The 23,786-nt window shown below is 39.1% G+C and overlaps 1 protein-coding gene across 2 annotated transcripts in view; it reads right to left on the bottom strand.

The window, feature by feature from the left end:
• Nucleotides 1–10,781: 10,781 nt before the first annotated feature.
• BABAM2 (BRISC and BRCA1 A complex member 2) overlaps nt 10,782–23,786 on the bottom strand; it is a 168,189-nt gene continuing 155,184 nt past the window's right edge. For both annotated transcript variants that reach the window (XM_051782898.1, XM_051782899.1), the window contains exon 12: nt 10,782–11,105. In XM_051782898.1, the coding sequence (XP_051638858.1) occupies nt 11,042–11,105 (64 nt within the window). In that variant the 3' untranslated portion in view covers nt 10,782–11,041. The remainder of the gene's footprint in view (nt 11,106–23,786) is intronic.

The following is a 23,786-nucleotide window of genomic DNA, read 5'->3' as shown; positions in this document are numbered from 1 at the left end:
AAAAGTCCTATATAACTACAAAGCATTTTTAATGTTATAAAGCAAGAACTTCTTGCTGTCTTGCCTTGGCAAAGAGGCTGATTAGATGTTATCAGTTCTGCTGCTTACATGCACAGAAACTGCTGCAGTGGGGTTTGGATCCAGCTTTGTTTTTAAAGAGTTTCATAGTAAAACGATGGGAAGAGTTAATTTGGGGGTCTGTTCCCTCTGACTGTTCGGGAGTGGCCAGAAGTGACTTTGTATTTTCTGTAGCTGTAGAAGGAAAAAAAAAAAAAAAAGGCCACACAAAGCCCAAACCAAACCCTGACATATCTGCAGTAACTGTACCAAAAGGCTTTCTAGCCCAAGCCTGAGGAAAAAGCCATACCACAGGAGCACTTAATCCTACGTTTAAATGATTGCATATTACTCACATTTTGTAGAAGGCAACTGGCTCCTAAATTAAAAGCCTGTTTGGGCCAATCACACTGACTATTTTTGTCTATTCTGCTGTTAAGACTGTCCCCTTTGTAGTTTCGCTACTTAAGTGATGAAGACCCAAGCTGGAAGGTTGGGCCTGAGAAGCCCTAATTCTGCCTTCTGAGATGCACGGTACTGTGATGCCAAAAGGCACCATTGCAGAGCCTGTGCTTTAATTTGCACTCATTTGATAACTAATGTTAAAACAGGAGGAAGCCGTGCTGTATGGCCCTGCCCTTAGAGAGCTCAGCGATGTCTGTGTGCAGTGGAGGGATGAAAGTGCAACTTTAAATGTAAAATTCCCAACAGACCTGTCCAGCACTGCATCTAAAGATGCACTAATAAGTTAATGACAAAATACAAATGCCTTGACTACTGCAATTCAGAAAACTGGAGCCAAAGGAGTCTTAATAATCCTGTTTTTCTTTCCCAATTAACACTGTTTACTTTCTGCATTTCCTTGACCTTGAAGAGCAGTCCTGCACAATTCCACACACTTGCCTCCACCTTCAACCCTTACAGTACAAACACAGCACCCAGACTGTGCTGGCTCAAGCATCACACTTGGTTTAAACTGGATTATAAAACTAGAATAAAACTCCATACAAACATTTACTCCACATTTACAAGAAGTACTCTGCAGTCAGTCCTCCCAGGACAGGATAATTTCCCTGCACTCAGCAGTGCCATTCCGGACAGACAGCAGCCCAGCATTAATAAGCCTCTGCCCCCTCCCTCTCTGGTTGCCAGCACACACTTTCTCTCCCTTCCCCGAAATCTGAAACTGGTTCTACACTTGGACATTATCATTTTGTTAACACAAATAGGTAAATACACACATCAAGCACACTGCAAATAGCTTGGGCTCTGTAGGCTGTCATTTCCAGCAGTCGCCTCAAAGCTTGGAGTTGCCCAGAGCTGCCTGCAAGCAATTGCTCACAAGCACTTTTTTGGTCTTTTATTTTTTGTTTTGATTTCAATGACGAATTCTCCCTGTTGTCATCTGGACAGCATTTGGAGGACAGCAGGATCCTGTGCATACCACTGCAGTTGGCAGCACTGCAGCTGAGCTGGGTGCTCTCAGTCTGTCCTGCCCAGTACAGTGAGAGGAGAAGGAGCCAAAGTCCAGCTCAGGTGTGAGCAGCTGGAGGCAGGAATACGCACAATGACAGGAAACTGGATACATCGCCTTCGCAAAACCAAATAAACAACACATTTAAAAATATAAAAAAGCCTCCCCAAAACCAGCTTGGACAAAATCCTTTCCTTCCCCCAGCAACACAGGGATGCAGAGGCTGAAGTGTTTTCACACTGAAAGCATGGCAGCGTTTGTGAGCTTTCTCTACAGTCTGCAAATAAACAAAACCCAGGGAGTGCTTTGCATTCAATAGTTAATCACAGTTGGCTGAGTGTTTTTATTTTTCTTACTGTAAAGGCATTCTTGGTCCGCCTCCCAAACAGCTTGTTTTGTCTGCGAGATTTAATCTTGAGTGGCAGGACTAGGTGCAAAGACAAGCCTCAAAACTATTCTTATTTTTCTGTAGCAAGATGTCAGTATGTAAAAGCTAACTGCCCTGCAAACAAGCCCCTCAGGCTGGCATGCACAGAGCTTCTTGCCACAATTGCCAGTCCGCTCGATACTCTGGCCCACAAAGCAGCTCATTTCACTCGGCCCTAATGCTTTCCTGTTTGCTCTTTAAATGGTCTAAACAAGTAGAATTCAATGCACGTTAGACCAGTTTCTAGCCCTAGCTCCTCCCTGAAGAAGCATCTTGTTTGTATACAGGGAGCGCTGGCTCCAGATGCCCAGCCTACTTTCAAATCCAAACATGGTTTTTCTTCAAGGCAACATCAAGGTACCTTTCATAAAAATGAAGGGATGATGCAATACCTATATAGTGCATCAACAAGTGCTTGAGCTGCTTTGCTCAGAATTAGCTTAGGCAGTTACTTAAGAGCATTATGCTGTACAAACATCAGCTGCATTTTTGAAGCCATCCCTACTAACAAAACTGAAAAAGTACTGAGTTTATTTAATTTTTATGTTTTAATACTTTTATGATCTGAAAATGGCCAGAAATTGTAAACTTATGAAATCTCCCCAATTACACTCTTAATTTTGTTTTTATGTGCTATTGCCTCTGAACAATCTTTAAAAGAGATAGATAATACCAGGTTGTGCTTAGATCTGTATCACAGGTATTAAGAAGTTAATAAAACCACGTCCAAGTTGCCTGGGAGGTATGTCTGCAGGTCATTTAGTCCAACATTTTGCTTGAAGTAGGACTATCTCCAGTTGCTAGTAGGACCACCATGCCACCATGGCTTTGCCTACTCATGTCTAACACAACTCCAGGGAGATGCTCCAACCTTTGGAGGCACTTCTACTTCTACTGCTGGACTGTTTCCTCTTCATGGAAATGCTCTCTGCTGTGGGCTTGGTATCCTGGAGATTTGTGCATTTGATGGTGTTGAGTCTGGAGGCAGAATTTTTGGTAAGTCTTACCTATAAACACAATCCAACAGAACGTGCAGGAAGCAGTCATGAAACTGCCCGCAAATTCATCTCAACAGCTTCTTACAGCTCCCCTAGTCCTGTGTAACATTAGACATACTTTCAATGTTTCTCTCGTGCATATGCTTTAAAATCAGTAGAAGTTCTTAGCAAATATGAGGCCTATACACACAATTGTGTTAAGTGATGCTGGTAACTTCCAGCACCTTTTCAGTTTTCTCTGAAGTGACTTCAAGCATACAACCTGCTTCTTGAGCTTGCTCCAAGGTATCCCTGGAGCAGAGAAAATAAGTAACACTTCACACAGTAGAGGTAAAGCAGGGACCCTTTTGACAGAGTATATCACAGTGCTGAATACATACTTCAATTCTGAAATGGGCCATGATCCATTTCTAAAGCACCATGATAAAAATAATGCATAATTCAACAAAATGACCATTACAAATGCAGAAGAAATACTCCCACCATCCATAAAAAGTGTGACAAACCAAGTGATGAGATTATTTTTAAATCTCTCTTATGAAGTACCCCAGCACTGGCTAATGTCAGATACAGGGAATTGGATACACCCAAACAATGTCCTGACAGACACCACCTCCTCTTCAAACCACGCACCTCCGAGTGTTGTTTGCAGCCTTGCTTTGAAAAGCCTTTTCCTCATGAGCAGGTATTTACCCAGCTTTGCATGAGCAATCCAGGTCGGTGCCGAACACCCAATGCACTGGAAGAGAGGAAGGCAGGATCAGGTTATGGGGGTTTTTCATGCAACCTGCCCATAATTAGCCTGAAGCAGCAGCTGAGTCACTCACAAGAGTCCCGGGTGCTATTAGGACCAGACACGCAAGGGCCCAGCGTATAATTATACAGCCACCACCATGCGGAACTGCTCCATTTTAGCCATCTGACCCCATTAGACAGAAGCTGTTATTTCTTCTTGGCTACAAGTGCTGTGGGTAGTCCGAAGAAGATGAGCCCAATTCTCACAGCACAAACTCATTCAGCTAAACTCACCTCTTTCTTGCTGAAACCAGCAGATGCCATCCTCTTTTCTGGCCCATCTGTGGGCTGCCTGAGAGCTCCCCTATGCTTCAGAGGCAGATACTGGATACAAGGTACTGGGAGATGAGCGCAGAAAGTCTAGCAAACACAACATGCCAACAGTGTCTATTTCATCAGAGGGCAGTAATAAAACAACCACTGAAACAGGCCATGGAACTGAAGAAATGTAAGAAACAAGCTATTTCTATAATACAGATTTTTATTTGGACATTTTGCTCCCCTTTCTCATAACAAGGATAGAAAAGTTCAGATAGAAAGCTGGTTACTGATAGCCACTGAACTTTTTACGTGCCTCTAGGGCGATGCAAGGAGAAAGTTCTCTGCAGAGTCTGCTCTCTGGTAGAACAGAGGCAGAAGAACAGAGAGCAGGCTCAGTTGGCCAAAACACAAGAAATCACTCCTAGCTGGCAGGGCTGTACTTGTGTTGCAGCTGGATTTTGCAGCTGCCTTTTCCTATGAAGGCATTAAGAGGAAACTCCTGGCTTCAGCAGCAGCAGCAGCAGGGTGGCATTCCCCTCTGGCAGCTCCTGTGTTGGGCACAAAAACGAACCTCGTCCCAGCTGACGAGCAACCAAGCCTGTTACCTCCTGCAGCCGAGATCTCACAGGCTACACACAGCGCCTGAGCCAGCAGAGGCTGTTTCACCGGTCCTCTGAGGAAAAGCAAAAAACGGTCGGAGTTTTTGTCACTCCTGGTTGTCAGCCTGTCAGACCGAGTTCAAGTGAGGTTTGCTGGGAGGGGTGTGCGATGCTGGGGCTGCTGCTGACTCCGCAGTTCAGAGAAGAAACACATGGCTCCAACCTCGAATTGCTACTCTCACACCAGCGCTACATCCCCTTTGAAAGACGCAAATAACCTCGCCGGCTCTGATTTTTAAACGAGTACTGAAAAAATTTTGCTGAAAGGGACAGTGGAATAAAGGAAACAGGATTCAAATTTGAATTAGCTTTAATCATTTCAAATAAACACCATGTAAATAAAATGTACCCTGTTTGCTGGCAGGCTTGATGGCTTACAATGTACTCGCCCCACCCAAATCAAGGACTTGAAATGGAGCAGCAGTGGAACAGAAACCCCTGTCATCCTCAGGGATAGGAAAAGCATCATTAGGGTTTAACTAGAGTTTGATGAAAACACAGAACACCTCAAGGATCAATTTTCACCACAGGCAGCTGCAGCACAAGGCATTAATACTTCACCCTCGCTGGTGACAGGAGAAACGCGGGGAGCTGTAGGCACGAATAACATTAGGTTTCTAGTGTGTATTTTGCTTTTCATGCCTGCAATTAAACGCTTGCTTTACTTCCTGTTGTTTAAAACTGCATTTATTCTTTAGCGCTGCAAGAAAAACCTCCTGTATTTTTTTTAATTTGTACTGGGGACACGTTTGAAGGCCCATATTGTAGACTCAGCAAGTGGCAGGGCAGCCGCCAAACCTTGCTTCCTTTGTTGATTTCTTGATGATTTAAGACCTATTTTCAGCAGCCGATACTGGTTTTCCCCCTTGCCTTTTTGCTTGGTAACTACCACTTTAACAAAATGGTGTTTGTGCAGTGCCTTGGAACCAAGAACTGAGGTTTTAAATGTAAGATAGGGAACAGAATAAGAAAAGCAGGTCAAAAATCACCTACACGCCATGTTTTTCAAGGCATTTGCTTATAAATATATAGCAGAACCCTTGAGTTCTTGCAGAATAAGACTTAAATTGCTAGATTTTTATTTCCTACATAGCTAAAATTACTTGCAAGTTTCTGATATTTGTGTTGTTCACCTTCCCCCAGCACAAAGTTTTAAATCATTGTCTGAATCTACAAAAATCGGTAGATTAAAATATTAAAAAACCCCTGCACTGTTGACAGATATTATTCAGATTTTTACTGACTTGCCTTGTAGGGGCAAACCCTACTGATGGAAAGCATAAACAGGAAAAGATAGTGCCTGATCAACGGTTTATTTAGGTGTAGACTTCCTTCAGAAAAGGACAATACACTTTGCCCTTCCTAATTTGCTAGCATGCAAATTAAATGAAGATTTGGTGCAAAAAATGTATCCAGTACCCTCGGCATGATTATTCTCTCTGCTCTGGTAACAACTGAGCCTCTCCTCAGAATTCTTCTGTTGTGGAAAATACACCACCTGGCTTAATAAGTAAAAAAGAGTTTCTACTTATTTTTACAGCAAATAATTCTACATTTAATATAGGCCCATAGATGTTGGCATACACCTTGTTGCCTTGTTAAAACCTCAAACTTGCTAAAAATAGCAGTAACTAGTAAGGATAAACCCAGAACAGTACAGAAACCTGAAAATAAAAGTGAAAAGGAGATGACTTAAGGGATTTTCAGTAACATTCAAGAAGCAAGTGTAACTCTTAGGCTTAATGAGTGTTACAATACATCAATTACAGAGACATAAGTAATTTAAAGGGAAGAGTGTTCACTGGCAGTCAGTTTGGTCACAGATTTCATTTGCTTCACAGGGCAGGGACAGCACCCTGTAATTAACAGTCATGGTCAGAAGTTGTGTCCAAAGCTTGTTACCTCCTTGCAGCACACCTTTCTCACAAAGCTGGAAAGGTGAGAAACTCCCCTTCTCCACTGTCAGAGGACTCAACACTTCATCTCCATGCACAGACATGGTATTAGAAATGTATTTCAGATCTGCAGTGGTGATCCTCATGTGCTACTACAGGTTTCCACTGCCTATTGCTTCTCTGATTAAGGGTACTGACATAGAAGGATGTTTAAGCAGCAGTACTCACTGCTCAAACATGTTTTTGACCTCTGCTAAACCCTCAGCCTTTTATTAGGGGGCACTGCTCAATGGAGAGTACTCAAGATTGAATCCTCTCTTTCCTAGGTAAGAAGTCTCCATGTAAAACCACCTGAAGTAAGACTTAAAATGCTGCACTTCAGTGCTAAATCTCATCCACTGACTGATTCACCAAAGATGCTTATTGCCACAGGCACGAGACAGGATGAGAGAAAGGAAACATACAGAGAAACATCCCTAGGGATGGTTTAACAATATACAGGAGATCTGTGCTAATTCTAGCAATGATTTCTTCTCACAAACTGACTCAAGTCTACTCTCTGTATGAAGGGAGGATGTTCAAGCACAGTGATGATACCAAAACCTGCTGATTCAGCAGATGAGACATGCTGACCAACAAAGCAATGGCCAGCACAACAGAAAGATCAATGAAGGCCAAACAACATATGACATATTTTACTTTTATTTATTCTTCCAGCTGTTTGTCCACTCTTTCCAGCAAGTTCACAAGAAGGCTGACTTTAAATCCATAAGATTTGGTATTACTTCTAGCACAGTGGAATATGTATGCAGATGAATAAAGGCTTGGCAGCACATTTGCACTTTAAGGACCTTTGGAAAATCGTGCATTAATAGGGCTTAGTAACTACAGCCTTACTGCATTTCTTTCAGTCAGAACTATTTAGGCTTTCTGATATGTTTGTAACATTGCTATTTTTCGCCTTTATGTCTTGTGATTCTCATAAACCAAGGAAAATAGCCTAGATCTGACTGCTCCTTTTAACTGCGATATATGCAGTTATATCACATAAGTGCTGAAAGTCTCTGTGCCATTAAACTGGCCACAATGGATATTATAATAAAACAGAAGACAATAGAAATAACTCCAACTTACTAGATCCCAACATCCTACCTTAAATGCTTTCAATGAATACTTGATTTGATATAAAACTATTCAAACTAACTCTCTTTTCTGGTGTAGTATTTATATGATAATCCTCCTTCTGGAAGGAAGCTTTCACTCATTTCAGTGTCTTTCCTTCCAATACCCCATTTGCAATGCTAACACCCCCAATACTTCTTCTGAGAACTATAAAGAAGGGATCCATAAAATACTGTGCAGGTCAAAGAAAATGTTCATTAAGAGTAACAAAAATGCCTTTAATTTAAAAACTGATAGGCTTGCAAACTTTATCTTAAACACAAACAGTACAGTTTCACATGTTTTCTATCTTTTTATTTTACCTTTTCTTCTCCCCAAATACTACCAATTGTAGCATGACACAAAATGAGACTGGAACTACTGGTTTGTTTCCATGCATGTTACTGGAAAGCTGATGAAACTATTGAATTCAATACAAGGAATTGCTGGTTTAGGCTTTTTGTACCTTCAAAGTATTTTCTTACATGGCTTCTAAAACTCTTAGTCTTTTAATAATAAAACAGTTCTTTGTCCGAAATTACTGGGACTGAGGTGAAGGATGCATTTTTGGTTGAAAATAAATCTTAATTATGAAGAGTGGATCTCTTTCCAAAATGTTTTGCAATTGCTAGCCTTTGAATCATGGCAATTTCTGAAAAAACAAGAAAAAATAAATAGTGGTGCCACCTGGACAATTGAGGAGGATCACCCAAGTGACTGGGAGAGATTTAAGGCCTGGAGGGACTTGTATGGGGCCTGAAAGACTTAATAATTCATGGACTTTCACATTATTCCCCAGTTTATTGCCATGTTCAATGAACCCCCACAATTATTCCTATGTTAATCCCCTTGGTTTGTATTGTTCAGGGCTTGTCTGGACTTGCCCTCACGTTTTTCCCACCAAAAGTTGTTTACTCCCTTGTTCTCCCCTGGTTTTCCCGCTCATCTCTCACTGACTGGCTGATGGACGCCGCAGTGCAGAGTGAGCTCCCGTTGGTCCCCTACCCTGGATACTCCTCAAGTTCCACCCATCTTCTCCGTGTTCCCCAGTCCTGCTCTCCCCTGAGGTGTCAATCCCATGCTCCACCCCAGTTATCAGACCTCCCTTTACCCAGACCCTATATAAGTCCTTGTTCCCTTCACTAAACTGGCCATCCCACCCTGACCTTCTACTGTGTCAGAACCCTTTGTGCAGCGTCGCGTCCCCACTCCCTTCACCCTTGGGCCGTGGCAGACAATCAGGTATATAAGTACTCACTGTGTTCATGGGGCAATCACTACAATGCTGAATCAAGCACAAGGTTATAAAATGTAAGATTCCAGGAATGTACTGAGGCAACTTGAAGGCTTGATTTTTACCTTTTGAAGATGGCTAGAGAGCGTTCTTATCAGATTTTGAACACTATGAGAACATATGTTTTTCATTAGCCATCCTCCTTCTCCCACCTCATTCACAAGGTTGGCTTATTCTTAAATACATGGCTTTGGCTTTTACCTGAAGAAATGCAAATGTGAGATCATCCTAGTGCACTAAACAATGCTTGTTCCCAGTCACTTAAGGTTGTTCAGTTATGGTTTTGCTATTCACATATAACCATTACCTTCCACATCTGCTCTAAGTTTTGGTTTGCATGCAGAAGCCTCGTGCAATGTCTCCACAGAGGGAATTCAGGCTCAGACCTTTGGAGCTGTTGGCAGTCCTCAAATAATGCACTGAAAATCACAAAGGGATGGGTCACAGGACAGAATATGCCCCCTCCTCTGTGGAGTTACAATAAAGCTTCTGATGTCGTTTGCAGCTAAATTTCCAGCCAAGAACTTCAGTATTAAACATAAATTAAATGTTGCCCATAAACTAGCTAAAAATACCTGTAGTTTCTAGAGGTGAATTATTTGCATAATTCTTAAGTATCAAGCTTCACTGCTCAAAACCCATCTGCATTTCCTAGGTGGACATAAACCCTCAAAAGCACTATTTTTCATGTAATAAACAAGTTGCAGAAAGGGTAGAAGAATACTGCCAGTCAAGTAATTCGATAAGATTTCATTGCACGTGGTGGTACAGTGAATAATTTAAAATTAAATGTTTTCCAGTTCCACTGTATCATCTGCATACTATTCATTTAGTTCCTTATATTTTGCAGAAGTAGGGCACATTTTCCAGATGCCATTTATAAGCAACAAACACTGTTCATTTTATTCCTTACTGGAAAGTACCCTGGTCTATTCACAAATTAATTTGGGAAGTGACATTGTGACAGTTAGCCTCAAATGGTGCTCCTGACACAAGCAGGAAAGAAAGGATGAGTAGGTGGGATTTTGTGTTTGGCATTTCAGAATTAGGGGAGGTAATGTTTCCAGTTATATACACATAAAATTATTTCTGAGAAGACATGCTGAACTTAGGCATTAAGCTAAATACCTATAGCCCTACATTATTTCATGTTATTTTCCAAGACATCATTTATTCCCTTGTTGAAAGCTTGCTTCTTAGCAGTATTTATCTTATTTGGAAAAATTACAGATCTATGAAAGAGCTTTATTTTGTTATACTGATTTATATAACTAGTTCCTTGCACATTGGTACTAAAGAAGTAGAACTTTTCTGTAATGGCAAGGGGAGTTCATTAGTAAAACACCAAAACTGTACAACTGGAAAAAAAACCAAAGCATAAAAGCACAGCATTTCACATAAGATGAGCTTTCAACAGAAATATTAAAAAAAACCCCCCAACCCTCAAACACCCTGCCATTTTAACTTCAGACCAACTGCAAAGGCACTAAGAATTGAAGTGTGCAACTCATGTCCATACCTGTGAGAGTAATGACCGCAGTGAGACGCAAACCTCCAAGGTAGACTATGGCACTGTACAGTCCACTAGGCATTCCTGGTACATAATGGCAGTTTTATGTTTTCTTAGGATAAGCTGAAAACATTAACTAAATATACAAACTACATCATATTTCCATGGGGAAAAAAAAAATCCGATTTAGACCATCTGAAGACAAGGAAACAAGGCATAACATACAGGACATTGTTGGAACAAGAAAGTGTTATCACATCAAAACACGTCCTTTTAAATTTAATCCAGAAAATACATAGGAATGGTGGTGGCAGAGGCAAAGGGACAGGACAAATATCAAATATCCAGTTCTAAGCATGCTACTGAGGTCTTTGTTTCAAAAAGTGAAGCTACCAAAATCACTTCAGAGGCAAGAAAGCACATATCGTCAGTCCATCCCATTTCCAGGCATTCTTCTTGTGGGCTGACACTGAAGGATCTGTTCAGTATCGTTTCCATGCCTGAGGCTGCCTAAAGCTTCCCATTAGCAAATGCTGCCTCCTGGAACTGAGGGACAAATGTCTTGAAATAGGCCCTAGTGAAAAAAAAAACACAACAGAAAACACATGATTAGGAAGCAGGAAACATAGAGCATGAATTGATGCAGTTGATAAGTGTCATGTTTCTGGGATAAAAAGGTTTTTTGTTTTTTTTTCTCCCCTATGTGGAAAAAACTTCACATATGGTAGCAAAGGCCCAAATACAGACAAGTCAACGGAGGAGGAAAATCATGAAGAGAAGTCAGAATATGTGCAGGAAATAAGCTCTTTATCTGTCTCCTTACAGAATCCTTGACACAATACCATCACTCTTCATGGGAGTGGTTTACATAAGATGTAGTGAATAAATATTAACAACTTTGGACAAACTGTAATTCCTTTTATTAAACTTCAAAGTTTATAAAATAATGTTCTTACTTAAGGTGTGCTTTGTATATTTTGGATCTTAGTCTACCTTCTTTACAAAGGATCGAGTGACTCATAAACCCGTAAAATGAGCTGATCCTAAGTATCCAAAATTGAGTTTGAACTGTATCTTTGAGTTTATTATGCTGAAGTACTCAACCATGTAATAAACATATTTTATACATCCCAATGATACCGTTTATTTACCAGTTACATTAGAAGCTGCTTCACTGTTCTGCATTTGGTTTCTGTCTATGGCTTTCTGCATCAAACTTTCACTTTCTTGTTTTTTTCTTTTTAAACATTTTATTTTCTGTTCATATCACTGGTCTGTATAAATTTCTTTTCTCCTCGCCAAAAAAAAAATCTAAAGTGAGAATAGCTGCAATGACACTCATTACATTCTTGATCTCTCTGCTGGTTTAGCTCCTGAAGCAAACAGACACCGATTAGCTTCACAATCATGACACGTTTCTAACTGCAGAAGTTTTGGTGATCACTGAACACCAATCATAGCTCCTCACATCTCAAAACATTTCAAGATCACAAACAGAGCGCTCCTCTCTCTTTGTGAGGTTGTGCCTGGCAAATTAATTAACAGATAGCTGCAGTCAGCTTTTGTGCAGAAGCTGTAAACACACATGAGATGCTGTCCAAAGGTTAAAAGAGCAATGGAAAGTAAAAGCATTTCTGGACTGAGGAGATGATCCTAGAAATGGAAAACAGGAGGAGGACAACCAGCACACACATTTTATAGCATACACAGATTGTGCTATGTATTTACAGAATACACTTTGGTTTATAGAATCAAAGTTCAGAAAACAACCCTCATAATCATGCCCACAAAAGTGATTGTTCATGTTGGCACATACTCGTACATAAAACAGCTCAGAAGGTATGCCTGTTCTATATTTGCACTTTTTATAGCATACCTTTCAGATTGTAGCCTCTCTATGTCCTGGTCAGTTCTATGTATTTTGCTAGCTCAAGGAATATCACCTGCATGTTGTCAATGCCAGGAATCTATCATACTTTTACTTTTCCTTGCATTATCTGTTCTAACATTTAATTACACATCTCTGCTTGCTTATTTTAAGTACCTTCTCCCTTCCTTTTAGATAGCTTCTCTGCACATGATCTTATTGACTTGATAAATGCTACTTAAAACTTCCCTCTTCCAAAAATTCTTAATCATTAAACAGTATATAAGCAGAATTATTTTCCTACATTCCATTTCTTTTCCTTTATAGCATTTCTGTGCTTTGTATTAAAACCACACTTACTGCATTATATGCAGTAATTATATATGACTTTGCTGTTAGGTAAATTCCAGAACGAATGCTTCTGATACCACAAACATCCTCCCACACCATCTTTATCTACACTTGCATCCTTTCTTTTCACTGCCTCCTGCAGTAGAGCTTGTATCCTCTGCTGCAAAACAAAATCTAACACCTCCCTACATTCTGATCAGATGTACTGTTTCAAAGAGGATGTTATTTCACTGGTAGTTCATATGAACCTCTTGGCGAAGTTCCATACACTACAAAAATTCCTTTAATAGTTCATTATTTTTAAATGTCTACTTTTTTTCCTTCCATACCTTAAAGTATATGCTTAAGTTTGCCCTTATCATTTGTGGTCTTGCCCAGATTGAAACAAATGCAGTACCACACGTTTACCTGGGATGTGTTCCTCCATTTCTGTCCCTCTCCCATGCACCATAGGTATCTCAGATTAGGCAAAATCTGAGATAATTATGGTTCATCACATACACATGCAAAAATAAATTAAAACACCCACCCCCCTCACGAAACCAAAACAAGAAAGACCCTGCAAAGAAATCCAAAAGCACAATATATTTGATAGACTGTACCAGCTACAGCATATTTAATAGACTGAACAGAAAAGATGGGGAACTAGGAGAAGGGAGGTTAAACTGCTCAATGAACACTGCATATAGGGAGGGAATGGCAACTGTTAGTACATGAAAGTAACATCACTTATTTTGCATGTGTATGAAGGAGTAGAATGGGCAGCAAAGACATAACTTATTATTAGAGGTTGCTGGATGTTATTTTTTTTTTAATTACATGGCTTTTTCAATGAAAAATTACATTTTTACCCAGTTGTGTGCATTTCTGTGGAAATGCTACTGAGATTCCATCAGGAAAAGAATGAGGTATTTCAGTTTGGCTTGATCTAGAAAGATATTCTGGTTTGTAGAACTAAGCCTAAACAATTGGCTTGATATTAACCTTCATATCTGTGGTCCAGCATCTCAGAGATGATGTAAGTTGGCCCACAGACAAGGTGCATCACAAGAGTCCTAAGCACAAAAACAACAGCAGAAGAAGTCCCTTCAAAGAACCCAGTCCATGAAGAATGATGAGATAAATCATTAAAATTTTTTCTTTCAGGAGGCATTGTGCTACTGCTAGCAGGTGCATTATAGTGTCACAGTAACTGCATTTTTGTTTTCATATGTTCCAAGCAAAATTTTTTCTAAACTTTTTCTTTTCATCTAAAGTTTGGGACAAAACCATATGTTAAAATGTCTGAATTGCCCATGAAATGAAAATTCTAACATTTTTTCTCCTTTTCATATATTACCAGTAAGGAGGAAGAGAAGCACCAATCACCTTCTGAGTAAGTTTCATTTATTGACCAACTGGCATTGAAGTCAATGTATACATGGACATGTATACATTGTATACAGGACCACTACATGGACTATTTATGTGACAACAGATTACATGAAATAACTTCAAGAGAAATATAAAATTTTTGAAGGACAATACTCTGCTATAGACTGCATGGTAAGGGCCTCCTTCACATGGAATGCTATTCCTTTTAGAAAGATTTTGAATTAAGAGAAAACACTCATATTCCAGCATCCTGTACATAGAAACACAGAGGAACAGTGAATATAAACATGAACTTTGGAAAAAGATTAGTTTCTCATACCCTATTCACATAAACATATTCACATGAATTTACACTCTCAACAACTTTGATCTGTGCTACACCACAGGAATTCACATAAAAATATCTGAATTTTTTTTTTTCAGACACTTTGCCACATGATACTTTCAAGTATCTCCAAACTACTTTGAAATTATTATTTTTACATCCAGTAGATATGCTTTTCAGCTCTGGAGAACTATTATTAAAAAAAAATAAATCAGTAACTTGGGTACCTGTTGAATTACACTAAAGATGAAGGAAGCTAACTTGACCTATAGTCTCTCAAGGCTGTGTCAAATGGCAGAAATCAGCTTTTGATCAATGCTTTTTCTCCTTTCTGGGAAACAGAGAGTTCCTTCTTTCTCTTGCTTTCCTCTACTATGTTCTTGGTGGGTCTGTATCACACTGACCTCACACTAACCTCAGAAGAACTGCATAAAATGCTCCTTCAAGTACAGAGAAACTCATTTGTATGAAGTCCACAAATATTCTTTAGCAGAGTGTTGAATACAATCAACACTCAAATAAAGTAAAACACATGTTGAGTGTTGCATCCTTCTCACAATGGTTTAGATCTCAGCTTAAACAGTGTTTAAAGAGTTGTTTTCAGTCTAGAGTGGGTGCCAATCTTCATACACTTACAGGCACCTGTCTAACTCTTTGTTGAGCATCTTACCATAAGATTCCATTGTTTTTTGTCCATTTGTTTTTGTTCCCTCAAATGGTCATTTTCCAAGTTCAAGGTAGCAAGTTATGAGGTTTCTATGGAAATTTTTCTTCATCACTCCAGAAAACAACACACTTTGCTGTAGTTAACCACTATATATACTTGAATTTCAGGTGCTACGCTCAAGGACATCTGCTGAGAGTAAAGCACTTCTCTTTCCTTCACCTTATTATCCAGTGTAAAGAAAGTCTTGCTATTATTCCAAGTGGTAAGCATCTAAAAGAATGTAGAATTGGCTCACCTGCTGTTTAAGTATTTTCTAGTGATATGAAACACTGACTGTGGTACAAGGTCTCCAGAAGCCCATACATGTCTAAATCCCAGGGTGTCGGTTTGCAGCACTTAAAACATACTTGACTCAGAATTCACATGGTTTTGTGAAATTTCATTCTAATTGTAATGGATTTTTTTCCAGGATAATTTAGTGCTGGGTTTTTTAAATGCAGTTGGTAGAAAATCTGCATTGACCATTTGATAATACCTTTTGCCTTCAGATAGCTGAAGGTACTCTTTTTGCTGAAAATCTGCAAAGATTTTAAATTATGCAGATGCAATCTCCCATCAAACAACACTTCACATATATTTATGGTGAAAGCATTCTAACACTAACACACTTGCTTTCTGCTGTTGCTTTTGCTGGACTGGTGCTATAGCCAACAATACAATGGTTACTGCTCCTGGTGTAATAAAGTTAGAAGAGTTAGCTAGGTGTTTCTATTTCTCTTAAAATCTTCATGTGGTAAATTTGGAGCAGAACACCAAGATTCAATCTCTGTGAGGAAAAAAGCATACCAAATGCTATATCAGTGGGATTTCTGCTTTTTGTGTCTGGGACAAGGACAATTGTCATGGGGTGACGAATCATCTTCCCAAGTCATTCACAAAATAGATTCCCCTTAAACTCCTCAGTTCATGAGTGCCAAGTTTTTCAGCATGCTAGCCCTATTTGCACTCATATGTTTTATTAGTTTCAGCACAAGATGTGGGAGTTCCAAGTGCCTTTTCCATCGAGAGATGATTTGAGGAAAAGGAAGCGGATGAAATAATCATGATGGTCCACATCAAGAACAGACTTAGATATCCAGCAACATGTCTACTACCAGCACAGTGTACTCTGCCCTTGCACATTTTTTACTGGCAAATTAAAGCCCTTGAGCCAAAATCTTCATCTTTTCATAAAGACACAGAGTCTGTCATTACCTTTTCTCACTGCATCAGTCATATACATTGTGTTCCTTCTCATCTGAAGGCAGACTCAGGTTATCACACTTGGATTTTTTTCCTACTATTGACTTTGAGAGCAACCTTTATTCTTAAATATTATCCCTTATTTCAATATTCTAATTTGTTCTTGTAAAATGTTTTAGTAAGTACTGTGACTGTGGTTTAATTCTGCAAATTTTTATTTCTAACTATATAGAACAATTCTTGTGTATTCAAAATCAGAGTAGCCAATATATTTGAAAAATACCTCCCTTTTCTCCTACTCTAGGCAAGGCATACGGGAAAACGTGAGGTTTTTTTCCCTCAACCTTTTCAAGTTAATAGATCTGACTTGGGCAGGCACTCCTGTAGTCATGGGCATCTCTGAATCCTTACTTAATCCTTCTGAGTCTTCTGGAGTAAGATCTGTAGCTAGGACCCCCTTCTCCTCAGTTGTTCTCCATTGTCTGAATTGTCCAGCAGGTAAATTGAGTTTGTTTGAATATTCCTGGGATTGAGTTAAGAACTGAACTGTATCCCTCCCAGCTGTATTAGATACAGCCGAGAATCCCAGGCATTTGCCCCAGCTGCTGTCCCTTTCTTTCACAGGACTTGTAACTCTAGGATTTACATCATTTTGCATCCCATATTTTCTTCCTGCTGTACCCTCAAGGAACTGCTGCAGGACATCTACAAGTTTCTTCAAATCCACTGAATCCTGACAGAAAAACATCAACTCCACAGATGACTGATCTTCATAAATTAGCTAGAATATCAACATTCTCCCCTCTTCCAATTAAATTAGGTGAAAACAGAAATTAAGAAGGGTGCAGGTCTGAGTGAAGGACAGCTTGAGGCTTCTTGAGGTTCTTGACCTATTCCTCCCAGACTAGTATTATTATGCTGACACTTTGCAATAAAATCTTGTTATATAAATTATTTCAACAGCACAGCCATATTAGAGTTATAAAAGAGCTTCTCCAGGCTTTATCAATGTCACCTGATTTAGTTTCTGAAGTATGAAGTATTTTTGCATGGATCATGCATACATATGTAGCATGCCTTTGTATTTTTATGTTCCTGTCGCAACTTGTTTTGACACAATGAAAACCTGTTTTGAAAATACTGAACACCTACAACAATCCCTTCTGGGTGCCAGACGAGAGGATTTGTCCTCCTGTGACTACACAGGCACATCCAGCTGGTTTGGTTCATGTAACCCCTAATAATTCATCTCCTGTGCAGAAGATATTTACCATAACTTTCCAAACTCTCTAAGATTTGCTGTTTGTTTATGACAGAAGAAAATCAAAGATGCCAACTTCTGGGTTTTCTTCTTTTTTTTTTTTTTTTAATATAATTGTTTTCTTTTCAAATTCCTTTTGTCAGGAGCTATCTAATTTAACATGATTAGTACTAATTAACAAAAGGAACTTAAATTAATAAATTGTTGCATTAATTCCAATAGTGGGTATGTATTTAGGTCATATTCCATATGACTGCGCATTAGGTCCTTACCCTGTGGTTATGCCCTCCTACTGCATCTCTATGCCTTGCACTGACAAGGGCTGAATGCAAATGTGTGGAAATCTACTGAAAGCCCGTTCTTTCAACAGGCCTCATGCCAATGTTCGAGGCGTAAGTTTTTCCTTGTAAACTCAGACGTGAGACATTTGAACCTCCTTGCTATTCTTACTATATATAATGCATTAAAAACATATTTCCATTGGGTGAACCACGCTGTCTGTTTATTCACAGGCACTTCCAGAGCATTCCTCACCAGGCTAAAGATATGTGGGCACTCACAGCAGAGCAGAATAACTCAGCCTCCTGCTTTGGGATGACTATGGGACAACAGATTAATTCTACACTAGACATTTTATGACAGCTCTATTAGAAGAAAAATGATTGTTATATCATTCTCTCCACATCTAAGATGTTACAGTAATTGAAGTGACAAACAGTGCTCAGCACTCCAACTTTTAGTTGCCTAGGTGAAAATGGGATGTAGCAAGCAGGCCCACAATAGCGCCGGGTGCCAAGTGCTAATGAAAATTAGGACTATTATGGAAGGCACAAGGCACTCAGGAGGCAGCGGCATTCCTAAACCACGATTCAAATCTGAACATCACTAAAACTTATCCAAGCACAGCACAGAACGACAGAGGTACCTTCCACGATTTCTTTCTCTCTTCAAATATATGTAACGATACTTGGCACGAATTCATGTTTCTAAACTAAGCTTCTCGATGGTATGCTCTTTGGGATGTGGTTTATAATTTCCATACTAGGCAGCTTTATCTACGGCAAATATTTTGCTTTTATGTGAAACACAATGTCTACACAGTTCTCCATTTTATACATCTCCAAAACTGGTGATGCCAAGCAAACATCTCAAGTGTTTACACAACAGCAAGACAATAGTTCTTAAATTACTGCTACTGTAACTGGCTAAACACACAAATGTACAAAGGAGTCTGAACCCAATGCCATTATGCTGCTGGCAATTTTTTTTTTCCGTGTGCCAAAAAATATGCATCACAATCTCCCTCTTCTAATATTTTATCTCTCTATCCTCTTTTCCTGTGAATTACCTACAAGGAGTTCAGTAAACTTCTTATGCTCATTTCTACCTGCCAGTCTACGCAAGGCACTGACTCTGCAGCCAGGCTGATGGACAGAATAATAATCAAGACCAAGAGAACTAGAGGTCTGTAGCAGGCAGCCACAAAAATGCAAGTTTTTAAGAAATACTATTGTTGTCAGCTCAGCTCATAATATTACACGTCAGAAAACTGTCTCCAAAATCACAAACAAACCAAAACCTGTGCTACCAAAATCATAACAGGAAACAGAAGTGGCAGAACTAGTGAAACCAAGTACACATCAGAAGTTTAAACATTAAAATTCACTCATGTCCAAAAGCTGTTTTCTGTATTTTACTAACGTCTTTTATCTCCACAAATTCCTGTGGAGTTATAACCATTTCTGATTCAAGTCACACAGAAAGGTACAAGAAATGGTTATATTTAGACATGTTTTTCAATAGTTTGCTGACTGCAGAATTAACAGGTGGCTTTACTCCATATGAAGCAAACAGAAACAAAAATTAACTTTTCATTTGGTTATACATTTGCATCTGTTCCAAAAACCTACGATATCAATTGATTTTATAAATAAAGTCATGAAGAATTCAACATTGGTCTGCTGTAAAACTTTAGAAGACTTTGCTGCCCAACTTACCATAAACCAAATGAATCTTGACAAACTGTTCAAATCATGAAACAACCATAAATATAACAACCTGACTAAAGGTAAAATATAAAGGAAGGGAGTTCTAGGGAACTGCTGTGGAGCCAGGATTGTGATCATTACGTAGGCTGGCAATTAATGTTTATTTTAAAACAGCAGCATAAATAGGGTCATCACTTTGCAGAAGATACTAACTTTGGTTCCAAGAATATACGTGCTCACAAATGCATAGACCTTTACTCACAATTACAGATAAAAATTACAGCTACTGGACATAATCAGAGCATGCAGACCAAGGCCAGTAACTATGCAAGCAACTTTTTTGAATCATCTGGAAATAAAGATTCTGAGATTTAATCTCTCACAGGTTTCTGATACAGATATTTAGGAATTTACAAAGGTGTATTGCACAGATACAGTGGCTCTAAGTGTCCCAAAGCACACATGGCAAAATGAACCTCTCATTTTGAAAGAGTTTTATCAATGCCTTCTGTTTGCCAGTCAGTTCAAGAGATAAACACTTCCTTCACCTTCTCCACAATGAACATAAATAGATTTGCTTCAGTCAGATGAAGGCTTGTGGTCTTAGATCATAGCGAATTTTGTTTCTGCTTTCTTAACTTCCATTTTCCCCAGGGTGTAGTGGGTGTCTGTGAAGGGTGCACTGGAATATCTCTGTCATAGCATGGTCAGTCCACTTCCTTATCAGTGGATCATGAGAATGATATTCCAAGACCATCACGGAAAAACTCAATCTTCATATAGTCTTTTTAAATACAGTGTTAATTTGCAGGAAATTTCCAGTCCTATGAGCTACAGCATGACAAGTGTGCTCTATTTTTCCTAGATGCTGAAGTGCCATAGCCATATTTTTCCACTCCAGATAAAGGTTAACTTCTTAAAGAAATAATGTTTATGCAAGATACATATTATTTCCCCCTATCTAGGCTACATAAATACACATTGAGCTTTACTGTTGGAGACTAATTATTTAGCAAACTATTTAGTAGATTTGAAGGAGAGAGTCAATGCCAGACAAGATTCTACTAGGAACCTCTTCAAAGTATAAAGAGCAGGGTGAAGAATGCAATGAAATAAGGAGGGAGGGAAGTAGGGACAATATAAGTAGTAGGAGAAAGCAGAAAAGACTGGGCAAAAAATACATTCAGAAGGAAAGCTCGTAAGGAAAGACAAGTGTAGAGATCCAAGAAGAAAGGAGCTCACAGCAGTAATAACAGAACTTGAAAAATCTTTAAGAAATTACCGAATCCCTTAATTGTACTTCAGAGGCAGAGATGAAGGGTTACACCACAGATGCATCCATAATGAGTCTGACAACCAGCATCCCCGAAAACAAAGTTTGCTTGCAGGTGAAAGTCCTGATTTCATCATGCCATCCGCTTTGCTTTGCCAGATTGCTTATCAACTACTGGGGCCGAAGGCAACATACCAAAGCATAAAAGAAACCTCCCGGGATATTCATTAGGACAAACCACTCAGAAGGAAAGGGATGAGATGCCACACATCTGTGATTATATAAAACATATTAAAGAAGTTGTTTCTCTTCGCTATTCAAATGACAAATATTTGCTATCAGAAATAAAAGGAAATTCTTAAAAGGCTGGAGACCTATCCAAAGGGGAAAACAGACAGAAACAAACCTTAACACTAGTAGGTAAAAGCACAGTAAAGCAAATAAAAGATGAATCTGATGAACAAATTAGCTGTGGCCCTCGAAATAAACACTTGTCAAACAGTACAAAAATCCAGTCAAAAAGTAAAAAGAATGCTTAGAAGAAATAAAAGTCACAAAGAATAAATGAAATGGAGCTGCTTAAAGAGGCTGCCATACCAGAATTCTGCTTTCCAAGAGATGTACCAAAAGATCTGACTCATGCAGAAATGTCAGCCAGAAAGGTAATGAACAAATCAACAAAACACAAGCAAATCAGCAGCCCCAGATTACATTCACACCCAAGTTATAGAGAAACTCAAGTGTGAGAAAGCTAAACTCTTAAATAGCTTGTAACCTCATGCTTAAAACAGCTTGGTACCAGAGAACTGTGATGTCAATTGAAAAAATGTCTGGATGTCTGGGAGGACAGAAGGATAGAAGGAACTATGGGCCAGTAAATCTCATGTCCATACCTTACAGAGAGAGAGTTAATGGAAGAGAGACTGTTAATAGAAACCATAAATTTATAAGAAGTCCAAAATTAGTGGACTTGAGTAAATATGATATATTGGTTAGGAGGCAAACTTGTGCTTCACAGGTCTCTTATTTTCTTCAGGTGTCAAAACCATGTGGACAACAAAAATTCAAGTGACACATACTGCTCAACTTTCCTGCAGCTATTTGGGAAGGCTTTTCAAAGGCTTTTCTCTCAGCAGGAGAAAAGATCCATGAGTGGATAAATAGCAGGTCAAGATAAGAAGAAAAAGACAGGAATGAATGATGAATACTATTAGGATGCAGTCACCTGAGAACTGCACAGAAATGGGTGTTCTGACCTGTGTTGTTCATATTCCTACACAATATACAAAAGTAAGCAAAAGAAGATGGAAAGGTTTGTTAATGCTAACAATTTAGTCGGGGGTGGGAGGGGAAATGCACTATTATGAGGAACTGCAGGTGGTTCTTACAGCACTGGGAGACTGGGAGATAACATACCAGGTGAAAAGTCAATATTGACAAACATGAAAGGGAAATATGTGAGGAAAAGGACTTAATTTTACATACACAAAAAACACAGGCTCTGAAAAACAGATAGAAAGGAGATCTTGGTGCCAAAAGAACAGTGTAACTAACCTTCAGTTGTATGCAAAAAACCAAATCAAATGTTATTAGAATTGGAATAAAAAGTAAACCAAACAGTATCACTACTTCACTGTATAAACGCATAGTGAATGCACTGATGAGCAACATGCAGCTTTGTGTCTCAGAAAGAATATGACAGAAATAGTAAAGAGAGAAAGAAGTGGAACAAGGGCAATCAGAAACATGGAAAGGTTCTGGAGAAGGAAGGAGCGAGCAGAGCAAGAGAAAAGGTGACAGAAGAGACATGAAGAGGGTCATAAAACAAAGGTTTTGGAGGGGATCAGTGGATTAATTATTTGTTGCCGCTTTTCATACAAGAGCTAGAGAATAACAACTGGAGTTACGAGGAAGCAGGAATGCAAAAATCCAACAAAGCTTGTTCTTCACACCATATGTTGCCTGTGCAATCCCTTGGCACAGAATTTTGTGATGTTATTATGTGGGTTCAAGAAGCAATCAAACAGAAGGAAAGCTACGTAGGGTTACTGAACAGAAAGGTATCAATTCTGGATAAAGAAACCCTTGAGGATGGTAGAACACGCAATGAAAATATGGCTACATGCTCTGCCATGCTCTTCCACAGGCATTGGCTACTGCCTATTGATACAGACATGACAGTGGGCTAAATGAATGTTGAGTTTTACCTAGTATGACTGTTCTTTGTGTTTAATGGAGTTATAACAAATATTACTCAAAGGACAAGAGTATGGAGCTCATCTAGTACTTTTACTTCGCTGTTTATTTTGTAACTGATCAAGCAACACTACTTATCTGGGCTACTGAATGTCAAGCTTCTGCCAGATCTATGCATTTCTCTCTATCCTTTTCTTAAGGGAGGACCTTTTTTTCATCTGTTCCTAACTATACTTCAATGCTCTAATATAGATTTAGCAGCTTTGATAAATGTATAATGGAGTTCTCCAATAAAGCCAAATCAGACGCGTTTCATAGTATTTCTAGAATGCCACTTAACCCTGGTTATCCAAGAACCACCTACGTGAAATCCTAACCTTTAATTCCTACAAAGCAGTTGTCTTCCAGCTAAGGGCTATTATATTCCACTTTAACCAAGCCAACTTCTTCATTCTCTTCCGTGCATTTCTCTTGTCAATATATGAGAGAATAGTTTTTTGCAGAAAGAATATTTACCATATATTGAAATGCACATATGTACAGTTCACACATATACATAGTATCTACACAAAACCAGAGAAAAACTAATTGCCTAACAGATTTTATTTCTATGCACTTCCTATAGCACCTATACTCCTTATCTTTAAATAGTTGTTTTTCTTTTCCCACAGTCAAAGCTTTAATGAGAAGTGACCAGAAACAAATACCCAG

The sequence above is a fragment of the Manacus candei genome, unplaced genomic scaffold (assembly GCF_025592945.1).
Source record: "Manacus candei isolate 608988 ecotype Guabito, Panama unplaced genomic scaffold, ASM2559294v1 h1tg000017l, whole genome shotgun sequence".
Taxonomy (NCBI): domain Eukaryota; kingdom Metazoa; phylum Chordata; class Aves; order Passeriformes; family Pipridae; genus Manacus; species Manacus candei.
The sequence above is the reverse complement of the archived record's forward strand: the minus strand, read 5'-3'. Positions and strand labels throughout refer to the sequence as shown.